The sequence below is a fragment of the Lissotriton helveticus genome, chromosome 5_1 (assembly GCF_964261635.1).
Source record: "Lissotriton helveticus chromosome 5_1, aLisHel1.1, whole genome shotgun sequence".
In the NCBI taxonomy this organism is placed as follows: Eukaryota; Metazoa; Chordata; class Amphibia; order Caudata; family Salamandridae; genus Lissotriton; species Lissotriton helveticus.
In genome coordinates this window covers 77,196,440-77,217,055 of record NC_136065.1, presented here as the reverse complement: position 1 = coordinate 77,217,055, position 20,616 = coordinate 77,196,440, and the positions used below count along the sequence as shown (strand labels likewise).

General features: G+C 44.8%; 1 protein-coding gene across 1 annotated transcript in view; it reads left to right on the top strand.

Moving 5' to 3' along the window:
• LOC144752391 (E3 ubiquitin-protein ligase TRIM39-like) overlaps positions 1-19,325 on the top strand; it is a 215,574-nt gene extending 196,249 nt beyond the window's left edge. Inside the window, exon 7 of the mRNA XM_078640325.1 lies at positions 18,364-19,325. Within this exon, the coding sequence (XP_078496451.1) occupies positions 18,364-18,884 (521 nt within the window). The 3' untranslated portion in view covers positions 18,885-19,325. The remainder of the gene's footprint in view (positions 1-18,363) is intronic.
• The last annotated feature ends 1,291 nt before the right edge of the window (positions 19,326-20,616 follow it).

Below are 20,616 nucleotides of genomic sequence, written 5' to 3'. Positions count from 1 at the left end.
AGCTTCACGACGCATGGGATATTGGGGTTGAGGCTGCGGCATAGACTGTAAGGAATCTAATGTTGGGGGGAGAATTTATCCCAACCGCAGTGAGTACAGTACAAAGCCGGTGCTAGTGCTTTATCCCACTCTTCTGCAAAATTCAGCGCATGCTCTTTCGAAGCTGTGTACGCAAAACTATGGAGGATTACCTCCTCCCCTGTCGGAGCCACCGGCTTCCGGTACCAAGTCCTTGGGCAAACTAATTGTAACAATCCTGTGCTTTTCTACAGGACTCGAATTAGGAAAAACTGCTTCCAGCTGGTCAAATTACTCGGCAAGCCAGAAAGGCATATCATACTTATCCAGGGGACGCTTGCCCATAACCGCATTAACCATCACGGGACTAAGCTTAATTCCACTCGGTCCAGCTGGAAGCGCAGCAACTCCAGGGACCCCGCCCTGGAAGTTGCGAGTAATATATTGGACTAGGGCCCGAATAACCCCTATTGCAGAGGTATATAGTAGCCTTAAGTCTGCAACGGGGACTGCCCCCGCGCGAAGATGCAGGGTAAATCCAGCCAAAACAGGCCATGATGCGCCAGGAATGGACAAAGGACCTAATCTAATTGCCGTTAAAATGTGGGGAAGGGCGCCATTAAACCAAGCGCGGTGCTGCCAAGCAGAAATCGGAACCTCCTGTGTCCTATAAGGAACATATTCCACGGGAACGGCTGAGTGAGTATAAGTGTGAAGCACCCGAGTAGCCGCATCCACTGCAGCAAACGTCACCAATGAGTAGTAAATCTCAAAAGGGTATGCTGCCTCAGCACTCACCACCAAAATAACTGCCATGCCCTCCAAGACGACATTATAAGCCTGCAAATGATTGCGGACCGCAATGCGACTATGCTGAGGTATGTCAATGTCAGCCATTACGACACAGAAAGAAGAAGTACAATGCAATACAATGTAGCACAACTGGGTAGTAATTCAAAAGGAAACCTTTTGATAGATTCAAGCTTGAAAAGACCTATGTAACTATAGGTAGGTTTTATCCGTCACCACTGTTAACCGGAAACAATAGTGAGGGGGTTATGGACTGATATAAGCACTACTCAAGCGTCTTGTAAATATGACCATCAACGTTGGGCGCCATGTTGTAGGGATTCTGCTCCTACACAGAACTGTGCACAGAGACTTAGGACCTTAGTGAACTAGGGTGTGCCAAAACTCACCTTAGTACCCAATATCCCCTAGCATACTAGCATCAGTAACTCATTGGTTCCTCGTCCTATAGCAAAAACACCAATGATTAGTCAACCCAGAACATGTGACTTAATTTACCTCGGGTAATGTGGAAAAGAAGAACACTCTTTCGGTATACTCTCATACCAGTCCAAAACAGGGAGTCAAAGAGACACGAGCAAGTTTGAAATGTTTATTTCTAACGCCGTGATCTCAAGCGCAGCACCATAGCAAATACAAGCAGACATATTATTAGAAACAAGATTGTCAGCATAGTTACTATTCCATAAAATACAAAGGGAGAAAGCATGTTACAATGCTAAATGGAAACAGGTTGAATATATACCTATATTTCACCTTACCTTGCTAGTAGGTTATTTTATAACTAATAGTAGGTCCATAGGCTTACATAGGCGGCCCCATACCTATGGTATTTAGCAGAAGTGGATCACATCGAGTTCTCCAAGTGTGTGTAATCATGCCTACGCATTGCATTATTAAACGCGCCAATATCGGAGGTGGCCACAGCTGCATATGTGTTATGGCTAGAACGTGCGCTAAGGATGCCTGGCCTCCACCTTGGGGGTGCCCAGGAGTGGACGCTTCACAGGGAAAGCCAGGATGGGTTCCACAGCGGTATTCGTACAAGCTCCTTGAGACCCTTGCGGGTGAGTAGTGCGCTATACAAGTATCAATTTACATTTACATTTATCAGTTAGAACAACAGCCGCAGTGTCTAAGATAACCTTGACGGTCCCTGCTCACACTGTACAGACTAAACTAATGAAGCAGCTTAGCAATGCAGCAAAACAAGTTATTCTCATGTGAAGTAAAATACTCCGTGTTCTCTAAACAATAGCTCAAGTGCGTGTCATGTGCAAAGCAGAGCAGGAAAGTAAAAATGGCGTTTAGACTTCTAATAAACCCATGCTAACTTAACACTGTGTAAATGTACGGGTCATCCCCACTACAGTTGGTTTCAATGAAGCATGCTAGCTGGGTGTTGACGGCCTTTTTGATGACTTTTGCTGCAAATGGAAACAGCGAGATGGGCCTGAAGTTCTTAAGGTCTGTCAGGTCTGCGGAGGGTTTCTTGAGGAGCGGGTTGACTTCAGTGTGCTTCTAGTCGTCAGGGAACGTGGCGGTCTCGAGGGAGCAGTTGACCGTTTGACGTAGCTCGGGTGCGATGGCTGTGGTGGCCATGTGGAAGATGTGGGGCGGATAGGGGTCTGAGGATGCCCCTAAGTGGGTACTCTTCATGATCTTTAAGGTGTCTTCTGACATGAGTGTGGTCTGTTTGGTGGCGTTGCTGGGGGTGGGAGTTGAGGTGGTGCAGAGGTCTTGTTCGTCGACGTTATCGTAGAGTGTCTTGATCTTGAGGTGAAAGAAGGAGCTGAGTCTGTTGCAGAGGTCTAGGAAGGGTGGAACTTCTGTTGTTTCGCTGCCTGGTTTGGCAAATTCTTGTATGATGGAGAATAGTTCTTTGGAGTTGTGGAGGTTGGTGAGGATTCTGTCTTGGAGGAAACGTTTCTTTGTGGCTTTAATGAGTTGCTGGAGTGCTGTGGTTGCTGATCTGTAGGCTGTGCATGTTTCCAGAGTTTTGCTGTGTCTCTAAGTCTTTTCAAGTCATTGGCAGGAGCACTTGGATTCTTGGAGTGCCTTGGTGAACCAGCTTGCTTTTTTGTTGCGACATCCTGACGCTTTCCAGAGGGGGGCGAGCGTGTTGTTTGCCACAGTGTTGAAGTTTGGCATGGTTAGGGGTGGAGTGCTGGTGAGGATGGATGTGAGGTGTTCTTAGGTGACTTTGTTCCTGCTTCTGCGTGGGATGAGGCGCGCGTGCTGGTTTGTGGTGGGTTTTCTAAAGGAGAAATGTATGCGGTGGTGGCCAGTCCAGAGTAGTTCTGTGGTGTGGCTGAAGGAGACGCTGTTTCCTCTCCGCGAAGACAGGGTCGAGTGTGTGTCCTGCTGTGTGAGTGGGAACAGAGACACGTTGCTTCAGTCCTATGTTGGTGAGATTCTTTAGGAGGGCGGTGGTGTTGGGGTCGTCGTGGTTTTCCAGGTGGAAGTTTAGGTCTCCGAGTAGCATGTAGTCCATGGAGGCAAGGGCATTGGGTGCAATGCGGTCAGCAATGATGTTGGTGAATGGAGCGCAGGGGCCAGGCGGTCTGTAGACCAGTGTTCCACGGAGCGTCGTTTTGGGTTTGGTCTGGATATGGAAATGGAGATGTTCCATGGTGGGCGAGGCGTTGTCCGGGTAGCTGGTTGTTATGCGGAGGGAGTTTTTGTGGATGATGTTGATGCCTCCTTGGGTGGCAGTCTTTCTCAGGATCTTGTATCTGTCGGGGATGGTGGTTGCGATGTCGGGTGTGGAGCTGGTGTTGGTCCAGGTCTCTGTGAGGAAGACGACATCGGGCCTGTGAGTGTTGAGGAGGTCCCAGATTTCTATGTCATGTCTGTGCAGTGAGAGCACGTTGAGGAGGTTGCAGTTCAGTGGTTTGTGTGCGCCGGCGTCCGGTGGGCAGGGTGCTGATGTTGGGGCCCGGAGCTGGGTGAAGGTGCAGTGGCACTGTCAGCAAGAGATCAGGCCCTGGGTGTTGCTTGGCGTCGAGAGCTTGTAGTTGTTGCTGCATCCGGGGTTAAGAGCATGGAGTGTGCTGGGGACATACCGGCGGCAGGTCGGGGACCAGGGGCCTTGGCACTGGTCGCAAATGGGAGAAGATTGGCTTGCCTTTGGTGTGCCAGCGGTGCCCCTGCTGTGCGCGGTGGCAGCGGCCGCTATTAAGTAGGGGTCAGTGGGAGGGTGGTCAGCTGGTAGCGACACGCTGGGGGGGGCGCGGGGCAGCAGAGGCAGGGAGTGTACGAAAAGTGACAAAAACAGAAGCAAAGAGAGAGAAAAGCAAAAACAGAAAGAGCAAAAGATAAAGGGCAAAACAAATAGAGCACAAAGAGGGAAACAGACACAGAGAACAGAGCGGAATAGCAGAAGAGCAGAGTGCTTTTCGGGGCCTCGAGTCTCCGCACAGAAACTCCAATATCCACAGGAGCGAAGCGAGAGTCTATCCTCTACCCTGAGATCCTGTAACCCTCTGTTAATATACTCAGAAGGGTAGAGCAGGATCCCTAGGGAGTGAAGAAATACAGTCGGACCACCTATGAACTTCCTGACCACTCAAAAGGGACGATGGGGCAAAGCAAGAGGTAAAAGGAACCTGCAACAAAAGACAAGAGTAAAAAGGACAGGTTAAGGAAAATACTCTATTAAACTACAAGTATTATTGACTCTATCATAGGCTCAGACTGTGTACTTTCACATACTCACAATGGTCATTATACAGGTGGTGATTGTAAGGAAAGTTCCTATTCAATCCATAAAAAAGGAAATGGAAACCAGAGAATTCCCTAGACAGAGTGAGTTTGACTTGCCACCAGTCTATTTCAAAGGCATACGTCTGCCAATGTTCACAGCTGAAGCATTCACGGTATACACAGTCTCACAGATCCTACCAGGGCAGGCAGTGTAACTTGACTCACTCTATTACAGCATAGAGCAATATAATCAATCCATCAGAAAATTACACAACATTTTTGAATTCCTTAGTACTCACGTGAGTCGACCTTTGTGGAGTCTCAATATAAAACAGAAAAATTGGCTCAGGGTAGGTTCACACTTAAATTACCCAAGGAAATTGGAAGTAAAGGCAGCGGTGTGTGAGAGCATGTGAGAGCAACCTTGCTCTTTTCAGGGTTGAAGGGAAAACATGCTGGCAGCACTTCCGCGCGCTCTAGAAAAAAAAGCCAACAAAATTAGGAATCAGCGCTTACAGGTGGAGGCAACCAAAGAACTGAGAGCAGCGCGCCCTCTCGCATGCAGTCAGAAAGGGCTTGAAAGAAAACAGCGTGTCATCGCGCTTGCCGGTGAAACTGATCAAGCACAACGCGTCTTCCCGCTTGCGGTCAGAAAGGATTCAAAAAAGAAAACCGTGCATCCTTGCGCCCACGGTCAGAAAGGATTCAAAAACAGGTGCAAACAGCGCTTCCTAGCGCTATAGAAAAGAGGTTCCACAAGCAGATCCAGGGTACTGCAAGCTTGGAGAGGAGAGACAGAGATTCTAACACGAAACAGAGGCGTGGTCCAAATAGGAAGTAAAGCCAAGCACTAGGAGCCGGGCTCTCACAGCTAATAAGCTGTGTCGGTCAGCTGACAGGACCCCTGTGCAGTTTGTGAAAGCACACCAGCCACCTACCTCTCTGATGCATCATGGGAAGTATTTCGAGCCCGAAAAAGCGGCCTCAGAAATTAAGAAAAAAGGAACCAGAAACAAGAATAAAGACAGGTTTGAATCAAAGCCATTAGAGGACTTTTGGAAGATTAATAAAGGAAACGAAGTGGGGAAGGAAACAGAGCCCCAGAAAGTCCCCATGGCAGAAAAGGGAGAAAAGGGGGGAAAAGAAAATCCCACAGAAGAACAGAAGATCACGGAAGGAGAAGAAAGTTCACAAGACGAGCAAAAGACCTCTCAGAAAAGTCACACAGACGAACTTCTTGAAAAAATATGGACGGAAATGAGGGAGAAATTTACTATTTCGGAAGCTAAACAAGACAAAATCCAGGAGGTCTGTGAAAAGCTAGATAACAAGCTAAACGCATTAGGTGACAGGGTGACAGCAGTAGAAAATGAAGTTGTGGCTCTAGACAAAAGGGTGGGAAAAAATCGAAGCGAAATAAATGCCCTGAGACAAGAGAACAAAATAGTGCACGAAAAGATGGAATCTTTGGAAAATCAGGCAAGAAAGAACAACATTAGGATCCTAAATGTTCCAGAAAACCAAGAGGGGTCAGACATGAAGAAGTACGTAGTTGCCTTACTCGCAGAATATTTCCCCTGGATTGATGAGGCACAATTAGAGGAGGACATTCAAAGAGCTCACAGAGACCCATTTGGAAAAAGCAAAGAAAGGAAAAATCCGAGAAAAATACTTGTTAACTTCAAAACATATTTGTTAAAAGACAAAATACTGGGAGAGGCACTGAAAAAAGGCAACTTCAATAAAGATAATTGGACCTTCAGAATAAGATCCGATATGTCGAAGGCCTCCCAAACAAGACAATGGGAGCTAGGAAATTTAATGTCAGAACTTCAGCAGTTAGGGGCTACGGTACAGATGAAGTTTCCACCATCCCTCAGGATAATGTGGCGGAACAAAATGAGGAATATGAAAGACCCAGAAGAAGTTAAAACATTTATCGAGCTCATGCGGGACCAAAGGAGAGAAGAAGAGCAGAACAGATAAGAACAGATAAGATCCTTGAGACACATAATCCTGAACAAGTTTTAAAGAATACGGATAGAAGGCTTCAAATTATTTTATAAGGAAAAGTCAGAAGTTAAGAGTCACGGGGTGGGGAGACATGAGGGTTATGAAGATAACCGAAGGAAAAGAAGAAGGAGGCTTCCCCGGGGAGGGAAAATATAAACACAAAAGAAAAAACACAAAAGCATCACAAAAAAAAGGGTGGGGCGCAAAATAGGGGAAAAAAAGCAAAAATCCTCATATGTTGGAATAGAAGAAAAAACGAACCGGAGTTTCATGTCACGAAATTCGACATACAGAAGAATGGCAAGAAGGATCAGAACGTATGGGGAGCATAAATAGAGACATCAAGATTCTCTCTTGGAACGTAAATGGATTAAGGACTAAGAGTAGAAGGAGTAAAATCCTAGAATATATTAGAACTTCTGAAAGTGAAATAATTATCTTGCAAGAAACGCACCTCTTGAAAGAAGAATGGGCCCAAATAACAAAAACTCAAGGATGGATAGATTCTTGTGTTTGTACAACACAGCAATGTAATGTCAAAGGAATTGCAATAATCACAAAAAAATCGTTAAAAGCTGTAATAGACTCAGTAGAAGTAGACAATAAAGGAAGATGGGCAGTTATCAGAGTAAAAATTGAAAACAACTCATACACGATAGCAGGATACTATGGCCCAAACTTAGATGATGCAGACCCCTTACAAAAACTATATTCACAGCTACTATTAGCCACAGCACCTATAATTCTGGGAGGAGATTTTAATTTAGTAATGGACCCCAGATTAGATAGGTCGCCACCAGGGAGACAGGCAAACCTACCAAGAATGAGGGAGTGGATTGCTATTTATAGAAGAGATCTAGAGCTGATTGACATCTGGAGAGAGAAAGGAGAAGCAAATCATCCCTTTACCCTACACAATAAAAAATTGGGACACAGGTCAAGAATAGATTATTTTCTTATTGACCAAGGACTTTCAGAAAATGTAAAAAGTGTAGCTCACCTCCCAGCTCATATTTCAGATCACTCGGCAGTACAATTAACACTACAGGTCAAAACAGTAGGAACAATAAGAAGATTCACAGTTGAAAGAGCAATATTACAAGAACAACAAATGTTAAAGGAATTGGAAACTGAAACAATACATTTCTTCGAAAACAATAAAACGGGCACTACGAAACAGATAACCTGGGACACATATAAAGCTGTGATAAGGGGAAAGTTACTGAGCCTAGGAGCTTTCAGAAATAAGATACTAAAAAGAGAGATCACAGATCTGGAAGGTAACATCAACACTCTAGATTCTCTTTTACTAAGTGAACAAGATACGACTAGAAAAGAAGAATTATTGCAAGAGAGACAACAGAACAGAGAAAACCTAGAAGACATTTTGGAAGAAAGAGTGCGGAAAAAGTGGGAGTCAAGCAAATTAGCAAAACATGAATATGGGGAGGGATGTGGAAAGTGGTTGGCGTGGAAACTTAAAACAGACTTAGCCAGAAATAAAGTAAGGAGCATACAACAGGAAGGCCAAACAACGCAAAGTACGGACGAAGATATAATTAAGCGGGAATTCAGAGCATTTTATGAAGAATTATATACGGAAGATACTAATCCACAAGAAATTATGATCAATTCCTATCTTGAAGACGCTCCATCCTTAGCCCTAACGGAAGAAGACAAGATAGAACTAAATAAAGAGATCTCAACAAAAGAAGTAGAGGAGGTCATTAAAAGCCTGAAAAAAGGAAAAGCAGCAGGACCTGACGCCCTGCCTAACGAGTTCTTCATGAAACTAAAAGACATCTTGCTCCCACATATCACGGAGTTGGCTAACCTGATCCTGGAACAAGAAAGCAGTATACCAGATTCCTGGAACGATGCAATAATTACCATTATTTTAAAACCTGGAAAGGACCCTGCTAGATGTGAATCATATCGACCAATATCACTGCTAAATGCGGACTATAAAATATTCACCAAAATCTTGGCAGCAAGGTTAAGTAAAGTATTGCCACGAGTTATAAACATCGACCAAAAAGGATTCATTAAAGGGAGACAGCTGAACGAGGTCACTCAAGAACTTCTGACCGCAATAGACGTAGCCACACAAAAGAAAGTTCCTCTCACCATACTTACTGTTGACGCCACAAAGGCATTCGACAGAGTGAACTGGGCTTTTCTAGAGAAAGTCATGATTAAAAACAACATCGGCAACTCCTTCTTACAAGCTGTGAAGCAAATATATAAGACACCAAGATCTAAAATTCTAATCAATGGAAGCCTCACAGACGATGTGAAGATTGGAAGAGGCACAAGGCAGGGTTGCCCTCTTTCGCCCTTACTTTTTAACTTATATATTGAACCGCTAGCAAACAAACTAAGAAATGCTAAAGAAATAACACCATTCAAATATCAAACATGGGAAAAAAAGATTGCCTTATACGCGGACGACTTAATGATTTTCACGGACAATTATATCAAAGCCAAAGAAAAGATAGAAGAAATCATAAGTGAGTTTGGAAAAGTCTCGGGCTATTTAGTAAACCACGCAAAAACAGAAATCATGACCTGGAATACTAAGTTCAAAAATCCAAACATAAAAAAAGAAATAAGATATCTAGGAATTTTAGTGAACCACGACTTAAACAAAATCCCGCAACGCAATATAATGAAGGTAGCAGGAGATGTAAGAAAACTGCTTAAGGTATGGTCTACCTTACCATTAAGTCTGATAGGAAGATCTAACACCATCAAGATGTCAATAATACCAAAATATACATTTCTCTTCAATTCAATTCCATTGGAATTTCGGAAATCATTACTAAAAAAAACACAAAGCGAAATTTCAAGTTTTATATGGGCCTCGAAGGCCACAAGAATATCACTAAAAAAACTTCGGAGGAAAAAACAAGATGGGGGACTTGCTAGCCCAGATCTGATGGAGTATCACAGGGCGTTCTATTTCAAAAACACCCGAGTGCTTTTAAAAATACATCAAAATTACCCAATACATCTACAAGCAACTACAGAATCTAATGACCACTTCTTATTTAAATTCGGACACCCCAAGTACTTTAAAAAAATAAAACTGAAGATCTTAAGGGAGGCAGCAAAACTGTGGACACAAATAAGAGCAACTTTAAAAATTCCATACTACAGTGAGATGGCTCCAATTTGGTGCTCGCCAGGTACTCCAGAATGCGTAAAAGACTTACTGGCAACTCCCTTAAAACTTGCAAACATTAATTACTGGGGACAGTTACTGAATGGTTCAAATTTGAACACCTGGACAGAACTTCAAAAATTAACGGATAACACAATTTCTAAATTCAAGTACTATCAAATCCTAAGCTGGTCTAAAACGATTCCTACATACAACAGGGAAAACGAAAAGTTAGAGAAAGAGATGGTAAGGATAACACCGATACAAAAAGAGGTGGCAAAGTGGTACTGGGCGTTAATAAATACAGGTGATGGAAATACAAGCATCGAAGAACAAATCTGGGGTAAAACTCTATCGATACCCGATTTGGACCTAATCTGGGAAAAGTCAGCGGGGAAATGCTGGTCAACACTTAAATCGGCAGCATTGAAAAGAAATCACCTGTACACAATACACCGAGCGTACTGGACGCCAAAGAAACTATCTAAATTTAAAAATGCAGGAACAAAGAAATGTCCGAAATGTGGAGAAGATAATGCAGACGATATTCACATGTTTAGAAGCTGCCCTAATCTACAGGAATTTTGGAATGAAGTGGGTAAGACCTTAAGCATGATCATGAACAAGGATATAACTGTAAGTACCACTTTAACTCTGTTTGGGATCGAAGAAATAGCATATGGAGGGGGCTTAAACAAAAATCAAGAGAATCTACTTTTTGTACTGATAGCACTCGCAAGAAGGGAAATCTGCATTAAGTGGGTTGGGAACACCCCCCCAACACATAGAGAATGGATAAATTCAGCCGTAAGAATTAATAAACTTGATAAAAGGGGATATAACAGCAAGAGATTTAAGTATTGGGACAGTTTTGAAAATCATCTTAATAACAGCATAGGGTAGAAGAAAATAGCCCTATGATTAACGCGAAACAATCTCTGGCGAACAAGTATGGTACTTGTTGAGTAGTCATAATGGCTAGCTCCCCCCGTTTTGAAACCAGAGTTCTTATTATGTGAAGGTTTAAGGGTACTCCTCTAAAAATCATCCGGAGGATGATAATCTCCCCAAACACGAGAGACCAAGGGGGCAGAACCGGATAAGAACAAAAACTAGAGGCAGTAACCTGAAATTCCGAAAACATAAGAATTTCGCAATATGAGGGAAAAAAATAAAATAAAATAAGCTGTCGGTCAGCTGACAGGACCCCTGTGCAGTTTGTGAAAGCACACCAGCCACCTACCTCTCTGATGCATCATGGGAGGGGTAGTCTCTGACCTATGACAAAGACAAGGTACCAGAAGCCTGGTTGTTAACTGTGCTCTTCCATTAGACCACCAGGGATGAGGTGCAGGCAGGAGCCTGTGGGGGTACGGCACCGTTACTCCAAATCTTTTTTCCCGCTGACTTTCAGTCCGCATACCATTACTCCGCGAGGTCATTGACCTCGCATACCATCACTCCGCATTTTTTCACAACGCAGCTGCATTTACCACGCATGCCTTTACAACGAATTACGTTGTAAAGGCATGTATGGTAAATGCACATGCGTTGTGAAAAAATAATAGACTTCAAGAAGATGCAACCCGGAGGAGTGTGGAACCACGACGACGAGAGAGGTAAGGGGGTTTGGGTAAATTTTTTAGGGGTGGGGGACGTGCCGGGGTAGTGATTGTGTAGTGTAGTGTAGTGTTAGTGTAGAGTTGTGGTGGTTGTGTAGTTTAGGGTCGTGCTGGGGGTAGTGTTATAGGGTTCAGGGTAGTGTTGTAGTGTTTGTGTAGTGTAGGGTCATGCACGGGTAGTGGTTTAGGGTAGTGTTGTAGTCTTTGTGTAGTGTAGGGTCATGCAGGGGTAGTGTTTTAGGGTTTAGGGAAGAGTTGTAGTGTTTGTATAGTGTAGGGTCGTGCTGGGGGTAGTGTTATAGGGTTTAGGGTAGTGTTGTAGTGTTTGTATAGTGTAGGGTCATGCTGGGGGTAGTGTTTTAGGGTTTAGGGTAGTGTTTTAGTGTCTGTGTAGTGTAGGGTCGTGCTGGGGGTAGTGTTGTAGTGTTTGTGTAGTGTAGGGTCATGCTGGGGGTAGTGTTATAGGGTTTAGGGTAGTGTTGTAGTGTTTGTGTAGTGTAGGGTCATGCAGGGGGTAGTGTTTTAGGTTTTAGGGTTGTGTTTGTGTAGTGTAGGGTAGTGTATGTGTAGTGTAGGGTAGTGTTTTAGGGTTTAGAGTCGTGTTATTGTAGTGTATGTGTAGTGTAGGGTAGTGTTTTAGGGTTTAGGGTAGTGTTGTAGTGTTTGTGTAGGGTCATGCAGGGGGTAGTGTTTTAGGTTTTAGGGTCGTGTTTGTGTAGTGTAGGGTAGTGTATGTTTAGTGTAGGGTAGTGTTTTAGGGTTTAGAGTCGTGTTAGTGTAGTGTATGTGTAGTGTAGGGTAGTGTTTTAGGGGTTAGGGTAGTGTTGTGGTGTGGTGTGGGTGTAGTGTAGGGTAGTCTTTTTGTAGTATAGGGTAGTTTTTTAGGGTTTATGGTAGTGTTTGTGTAGTGTAGGGTAGTGTATGTGTAATGTAGGGTAGTGTTTTAGGGTTTAGGGTAGTGTTGGTGTAGGGTAGTGTTTGTGTAGTGTAGGTAGTGTTTTAGGGTAGTGTTAGTGTAGTGTAAGGTAGGGTAGTGGGTAGTGTTTTGGTGTTGGTGTAGTGTAGGGTAGTGTTTGTGTAGTGTAGGGTAGTGTATGTGTAATGTAGAGTAGTGTTTTAGGGTTTAGGGTAGTGTTGGTGTAGGTAGTGTTTTAGGGTTTAGGGTAGTGTTGGTGTAGTATAAGGTCGTGTAGGGTAGTGGGTAGTGTTTTGGTGTTGGTGTAGTGTAGGGTAGTGTTTGTGTAGTGTAGGTTAGTGTTTTTGCAGGGTACTCACTTACCTTTAAAACTTTTACAATGAGTATACCTTTAACATGCATGCCTTTGCGTTGTAAAGGCATGCGTGGTAAAGGCATATTTGTTGTAAAAGTTTGCGTTGTGTTAATTTTCGGAGTGATAGTATTTGCGGAATCATTTTTGCAGAGTGATGGTATGCGGGATATTTATATGCGGAAAAACGTCACATATTCGCCTGTGGGTGGACAAGAGCCTCGAACACCTGCCTTGCACGGAGCTCGGGCTCAAGGGCAGTCCCTCAGTGGTGGAGCTGCGCAGGGAAGAGCAGTGATACTTACCAGGAAGGACAGTGGCCTTGTTCTGTCACTCTGTACCATCTAATGCTATGTACTGACTAGTACTGTACACCTATTGGCTTTCTCACTCTGTACCATCTATTGCAATGTACTGACTAGTACTGTACACCTATTGGCTTTCTCACGGAATCGCAATTATAGCCCGCGAAAACCTACGATGCCAGCTAGATAGCTCTCCCATCCTGGACAGTGAAGCAGGGAGCTTCACTATCAAAGTGAATAATAATACACGCTAAAGGGCATACTAATTTACAGACCCCCAGGCCCCATAGCCAGGTTCGAGGAGAGTTTGGTTGAAGGAATTATACAAACCGCACTGCGTACTGACAAGTTTCTGGTACTCGGGGATCTCAATCTTCATCTTGATAACCCCTCAGACCACGTCAGTAAGAATTTTGGCCAGGCACTGAAAGCCCTCCAACTCACCCAAATTGTTAGAGGCCCTACCCATCAACAGGGTCATCTGCTGGACCCCATATTTGTCAACTGGGGGGAAGCGGAAGCTATGACCCCAATTCCCATCCCATGGTCGGACCACTATTTGGTCCCTTTTTCCATACGTATCCCGGGAAGCAGACCCCCACAGCCACCAGCTATGTACCACCTTAAACGGAAATGGGCTACATTCTCTCAGCCCAAATTCTGTGCAGAATTAACGAAAGGAGGAAGCCCAGGAGGGAAGGATGCTGACACAGCCAATGCTAACCTCTGCACACGCATTAATCAGGCACTAGACTGCACAGCCCCTTTGCGAAAAACTAAATCTGGGGGACGCATAAACAAAACTGCCCCGTGGTTCAACGCGGAACTAAGAGTTCAGAAAACTGCACTGAAAAGAACCGAAAGAGAATGGCGCAAGACTCTCTCTGAAGAAACCAGAAAGAATTATCTAACCGAGAGACGAATCTACCATGGACTAATCAGAAAGACAAAAACAGCATATTTTACGAATAGGATCAGTGAGGCTGGTAACTCGACGAAAGAGCTGTTTTCACTCTACAAAACTCTTTCAAGCGGAAACCCAGCTATTGCCCCCGCTGACTGCTCGCCAGAATTGTGTGACAAAATCGCAGATTTTTTCTCAGATAAAATAACAAAAATCTACTCAGCATTCCCTACGCAGTCCAAAACCGGGGCAGACTTCGTTGAAAGCCCAAGGGAGTGGGGAGATAAACCTAGACTTATCAACTTTACTACCCCTCCCACGGAAGATCTTCTAAAAATCTGCAGGTCGGTGAAGTCGGGCTCTCCGAGAGACCCTACCACACCCAAACGCCTGACGGATAGTCTAAGGGTACTAGAACCATACATTAGACATGTACTCGATGTATCTTTTACTACCAAGACAGTACCTAGGGAGTGGAAAAAGGCGGTGGTTCTGCCCCTCAGGAAGAAACCTACCATCAGTTTTGAGAAACTTGACAATCTCCGCCCAATTTCACTCCTGCCCTACCTAGCCAAGGTGGCCGAAAAAACGGTCAATAAACAACTAATGGACTTCGTGGAAAAGGCTGCCTTATTGCACGACACCCAATTCGGATTCCGCCCCCGCCACTCTACAGAGTCTGCACTGCTTACTGCAGTTGAGACCCTACGTCAGGGGGTAGATGAGGGACACACCATGGCCCTCATCCTATTGGACCTGAGTGCAGCGTTCGACACTGTGGCGCACGACAACTTGCTACAGTGTCTGAACAACGGAGGTATATCCGAAGCTGCACTCCAATGGCTACAATCCTTCCTGACAGGGAGAAGCTTCCAGGTTCGCCAGGGCGACCACTACTCGAGAGACATAGGTTTGGGTCAGGGCGTCCCCCAGGGTTCGTCCCTGAGCCCAACCTTGTTTAATCTCTATGTCTCTCAAGTGGCTTCAATTGCCGTAAGTCACGGATTGAGCATCGTGTCATACGCCGATGACACGCAGCTGGCTATCTCCCTATCGCGTGCACCCGGTCTTGCGATGGACAGTTTCAGGAACTGCATGCAAGAACTTGCAGCCTGGATGTCCACCAACTGCCTTAAGTTAAACGGCAACAAGACCGAGGTGCTCGTTGTGGGGGGGAACCCTTCTGTTTGGTCATCGGCGTGGTGGCCTCCATGTCTGGATGAAGCTCCCATACCCCGCCAGGGAGTAAAAAACCTAGGCGTATGGCTCGACGTTGACCTATCTTTTGGACCCCAAATAGACCGAGTTGCGGGCGTCTGTTTTGGTGTCCTAAAAACCATAAGGAAGGTCCTTGACCTCCTTCCTATGTCAGCACGGAAAACACTGGTACATGCCCTTGTGACATCACGCCTAGACTACGGCAACCTACTTTACCTGGGTACCACCTGCAAAGCCATGAATCGCCTTCAGGTAATACAGAACGCGGCAGCCCGTCTCATCCTAAAAATCCCTAAACGATCAAACACCATAGCCGCTCTCAGAACCCTCCACTGGTTGCCAGTAAAAAGCAGAGTGGAATTTAAAGCCCTCTGCACATGCCACCGCATCCTGGCTAAGAAATCTCCTATTCCACTCCAGAACCTAGTGACAAGGTATACACCTGCACGCGAGCTGCGCTCCGCATATGAGGGCCTACTTAAGGTTCCTAGGGTCAAAAGAGCCCGTATGGGCGGACGTTCCTTCCGCTATCTGGCAGCGAAAAACTGGAATTCCCTCCCTCTCCATCTTCGTCTGGATCCATCCGAATCCAGCTTTCGCAAGAACCTTAAAACACACCTGTTCTCCAGATAACGGATCACTGTTCTCCACCTCGCTCAGAGTTCTTCAGTTGCAGCGCGGGGACACGCTTTAGCGTAACCAAGCGCTTTATAAGCTACCCTTAAAATAAAAAAACTCTGTACCCTCTTATGCAATGTACTGACTAGTACTGTACACCTTCTATTAGCTCTCTCACTCTGTACCATCTAATGCAATGTACTGACTAGCACTTATACCTTCTATTAGCTCTCTCACTCTGTACCATCTAATGCTATGTACTGACTAGTACTGTACACCTATTGGCTTTCTCACTCTGTACCATCTTATGCAATGTACTGACTAGTACTGTACACCTTCTATTAGCTCTCTCACTCTGTACCATCTAATGCAATGTACTGACTAGCACTTATACCTTCTATTAGCTCTCTCACTCTGTACCATGTAATGCTATGTACTGACTAGTACTGTACACCTATTGGCTTTCTCACTCTGTACCATCTAATGCTATGTACTGACTAGTACTGTACACCTTCTATTAGCTCTCTCACTCTGTACCATCTAATGCAATGTACTGACTAGTACTGTACACCTATTGGCTTTCTCACTCTGTACCATCTAATGCTATGTACTGACTAGTACTGTGCACCTTCTATTAGCTCTCTCACTCTGTACCATCTAATGCAATGTACTGACTAGTACTGTACACCTATTGGCTTTCTCACTCTGTACCATCTAATGCCATGTACTGACTAGTACTGTACACCTTCTATTGGCTCTCTCACTCTGTACCATCTAATGCCATGTACTGACTAGTACTGTGCACCTTCTATTAGCTCTCTCACTCTGTACCATCTAATGCAATGTACTGACTAGTACTGTACACCTATTGGCTTTCTCACTCTGTACCATCTAATGCTATGTACTGACTAGTACTGTGCACCTTCTATTAGCTCTCTCACTCTGTACCATCTAATGCAATGTACTGACTAGTACTGTACACCTATTGGCTTACTCACTCTGTACCATCTAATGCTATGTACTGACTAGTACTGTGCACCTTCTATTAGCTCTCTCACTCTGTACCATCTAATGCAATGTACTGACTAGTACTGTACACCTATTGGCTTACTCACTCTGTACCATCTAATGCTATGTACTGACTAGTACTGTGCACCTTCTATTAGCTCTCTCACTCTGTACCATCTAATGCTATGTACTGACTAGTACTGTACACCTATTGGCTCTCTCACTCTGTACCATCAAATGCAATCTTCTGACTGCACTTATACCTTCTTGTAGCTCTTCTACTCTTCACCATCCAATGCAGTGTACTGAGTAGTACTGTATACCATGGTATAGCTCTGTTACTCTGTGGCATTTAACGTGGTGTACTGACTATGTCAGTGTACCTTGCAGTACCTCTCACTCTGTGACATCGAATGCAGTGCATGTGTAATGTATACCTTCTAGTAGCTCTGTCACTCTGTACCATCTTGTACTGACATGTTAATTAGACTCCAGTACCTCTGTTACTTTGTGCCACCTTATGCAGTGTATTAACTAGTACTGTATACCTTGTAATAGCTCTCTTACTCTGTACCACAGTGCACTAACAAGTACTGTACACCTTCCAGTAGCTCTCTCACTCCATGCAATTTAATACTGTGTACTGACTTGTACTGTATACCTTCTAGTAGCTCTATCAGTCTTTGCCATATAATGCAGTGTGTGCAGTGCACTGATTATTACAGTACACCTTTGGGTAGATCTGTGACTCTGTACTATCTCATACAGTGTAGTACAGTATATCTTCTAGCATCTCTGTCACTCTGTACCATCTTATGCAATGTACTGACTGGTACTGTATACCTTATATTAGCTCTGGTACTCTGTACCATTTAATATACAGTACTGACTAGTATAGTATGCCCTGGCTCTGTTTGTCTGTCACATTGAATACAATGCACTGACTAGTACAGTACACCTTCTGGTAGATCTTTTGCTCTGTACGGAATAGTACAATATATATTCTATTAGCTATCTTACTCTGTAATATTCAATGCAGTGTACTGGCTAGTACTGTATACCTTGAAGTAGCTCTGCCACTCTGTGCCATCAAGTCCAGTGTACTGACTAGTACAGTGCCCTATCTGTTGCAGTGTTTAGTGTAGTACAGTGTGCGCAGTGTCTGTGTCTATTATGGTGCGTGGTGCAGTGTAGTGTGTAGTAGAATGTCCTGTCTCTATAGTGTAGTGTAGTATGCCTCATGTGTGGTAGTGTGGTGTAGTGTAGTACGCCTCGTGAGGGATAGTGCAGTATGCCTTATGTGTGGTTGTGTGGTGTAGTATGTGCTGCATGGTGCAGTGTAGTGTGTAGTAGAATGTCCTGTCTATATAGTGTAGTGTAGTATGCCTCATGTGTGGTAGTGTGGTGTAGTGTAGTACGCCTCGGGAGGGATAGTGCAGTATGCCTTATGTGTGGTTGTGTGGTGTAGTATGTGCTGCATGGTGCAGTGTAGTGTGTAGTAGAATGTCCTCTGCAGTGCAGTGTGCTGTTCGGTGTAGTGTGTGTGCTCTAGATGAATGAGCGCTTTAGTGTAGTGAGCAGTCTAGTGCCGCGCTCTCTAGCGCCGCGTGCTCCTTCCAGGTCTGGTCTACTTTAATCATATGATCATTAATCATATTAATCAACAGAAGCAGTAATTACCTTTCTTTGTGTCATTAAATCTTCTCTGCAGTGATGGTGACTCTGGATCCTGACACGGCTCATCCTGGGCTCCTCCTGTCTGAGGGGGGGAGACGTGTGAGAGGGACGGACACAGCACAGCGCCTGCCGGACACCCCCAAGAGATTCACCTACAGGCCCTGTGTGCTGGGGAGCGAGGGGTTCACCTCCGGCAGACATTACTGGGAGGTTGAGCTGCTGAAGGAGGGGAGAGCATGGCGTGTGGGGGTCGCAGCAGAGTCTGTGAACAGGAAGGGTGACTTCCCATGGTGCCCTGAAGGGGGAGTCTGGGCTGTGGGGTGGTCGAGGGGTCAGTACTTGGCTCTCACCTCCCCTCAGACCCCTCTGTCCCTTCTAGAGTGGCCCCTGAAGCTGGGGGTGTATCTGGACTACGAGGGGGGGCGGCTGTCCCTGTACAATGCTGACTCCATGGACTCCATGGAGCTTCTCTTCTCCTTCCCGCAGGCCCCCTTCACAGAGAGGCTCTTCCCGCTCTACTGTCTCTGGGGAGGAGCGGAGCTGAGGCTGGTGTGAGAGCTGCAGGGAGCTTCAGACCCTCATCCTTCCCTCCCTCCCCGCGCAGTGATAATCCGACCAGGAGCACAAGCAGAGACGCTTTTAACAAATAAAACGTCCCTTTGGGGATAAGTCCCTGGGGGGGAGAGGTGGGGTGGCAGCGGCGGAGTAACTCCAGTGACAGAAAATGAAGGTTTCTTTCATGTAGATTTATTAATGTATAGATGTCATCCACCCCCATGTGCAAAGCCACCCCCCCCTCACATGAAACTGACTGCTACATACTCTTTTCCTTGTACAATTTTAAAACAAGGGCAGGAAATGTTTGCCATGTGAATCATGCACCAGACATCATGTAACATATGATAAAGTCTCTGTAAAATTCAAAAATGTTTATTTCTTTCACACGCGGAGCTTTGACATTAATATGCACATTATAGCGCTGTGCTGAGAAGTGATTGTTTTTAAACATGACCCTAGAAACCGTTCCTTCCCCGCCCAACAACAGGGATATTATTAATGACCTCAGACGCAAGACAGTTGCCACTTGAACCCTGTATGTAACCCGATTCAGGGCGGCTTTAGAACAGTGCGACCGGTGCAGCTGCACCTGCCCTAACCTGTGAGCGGTGATGTGTGTAGAAATAACTTTGGCTTTTAAAATCCTCTGCTGCTTCCTCGTGTGTCCAGCAGGTTTCAGGCAACAATAAAAATGTCAAGATAACGCAGGTGATTAATGTTTCTGCTGGAGAGAGATCACAGTTTTCACTCAAAGTAGCACAGAGAGTTAATGCCTGCTGCAAAGAACGTGTACATGCAGATCACAGAACAGTAATCCTCATTGGTTTGTGTAACATTTCCTAAAGACCTATTTACACATTTAAGATTCATTGCTTCTATAAAAGGTATGTTTGGTGTAAAGTGCTCTGACACCCTAGAGTTGGCATGAGTAGCGCTATAAAAGAAAAGACATGCATGTGAGTAAGTAATACTTTATTGTGCATGGTTATTTAAAACCTTTACAATATAAATCAAAAAGGATTCAGTAAAACATAAATCAAATTTGCATGTGAGGGAGGAGCTGTGTAGAGATAAGTGCCACTGTTGGAAGGTGGGAGTGAGGGAATATTTGGAAATGGCGGTCATGGGCGGAGGGGCGCGTAAAACTATTGTCACACCTGGCGCCTCTAACTCTAAAGCTGGCTCTGCCCAGATTCCTTTAGACCCATTAATTCAAACTCAATAGGTTTTTTGTATCGCTGGTATTCTAAACACACGGTTTTGAAGGTGATAGAGAAGAAATGGACCATCGCTGAAGTCAAGTATTTGTCTATGATCACAAAATGTGGTTACGCGGCGAAGCCGCAATTAATCCAGGTGTTCTAGTTTCCTTTCTGACAAATTACCTACTAAATGGGTATCTATTTGTCTCTCCTTTTGGACAAGGTGAGCATGACGAGGCCAGTTGAGATATATCACAATACAGAACTGTTTGTTAAACATTGCAGTTCCTAAACTGCAAAGATTCCATCACAATTACGGACCACTATGTATAACTTGTTTTCTTGTGAAACATCTACCCTGCTGCACAAGCCACTATTGTAGCTTATGAAATGTGTATTGTGCAAAGATAGGCAGACTCTGTGAACAATTTGCAATAAGATTATATTCCAGCACAAATACAACACAATAGCCTCCTGCAGGGCTTTCAGGACTCCACAAACATTCCCAGGTCCTTCAAACATATTAG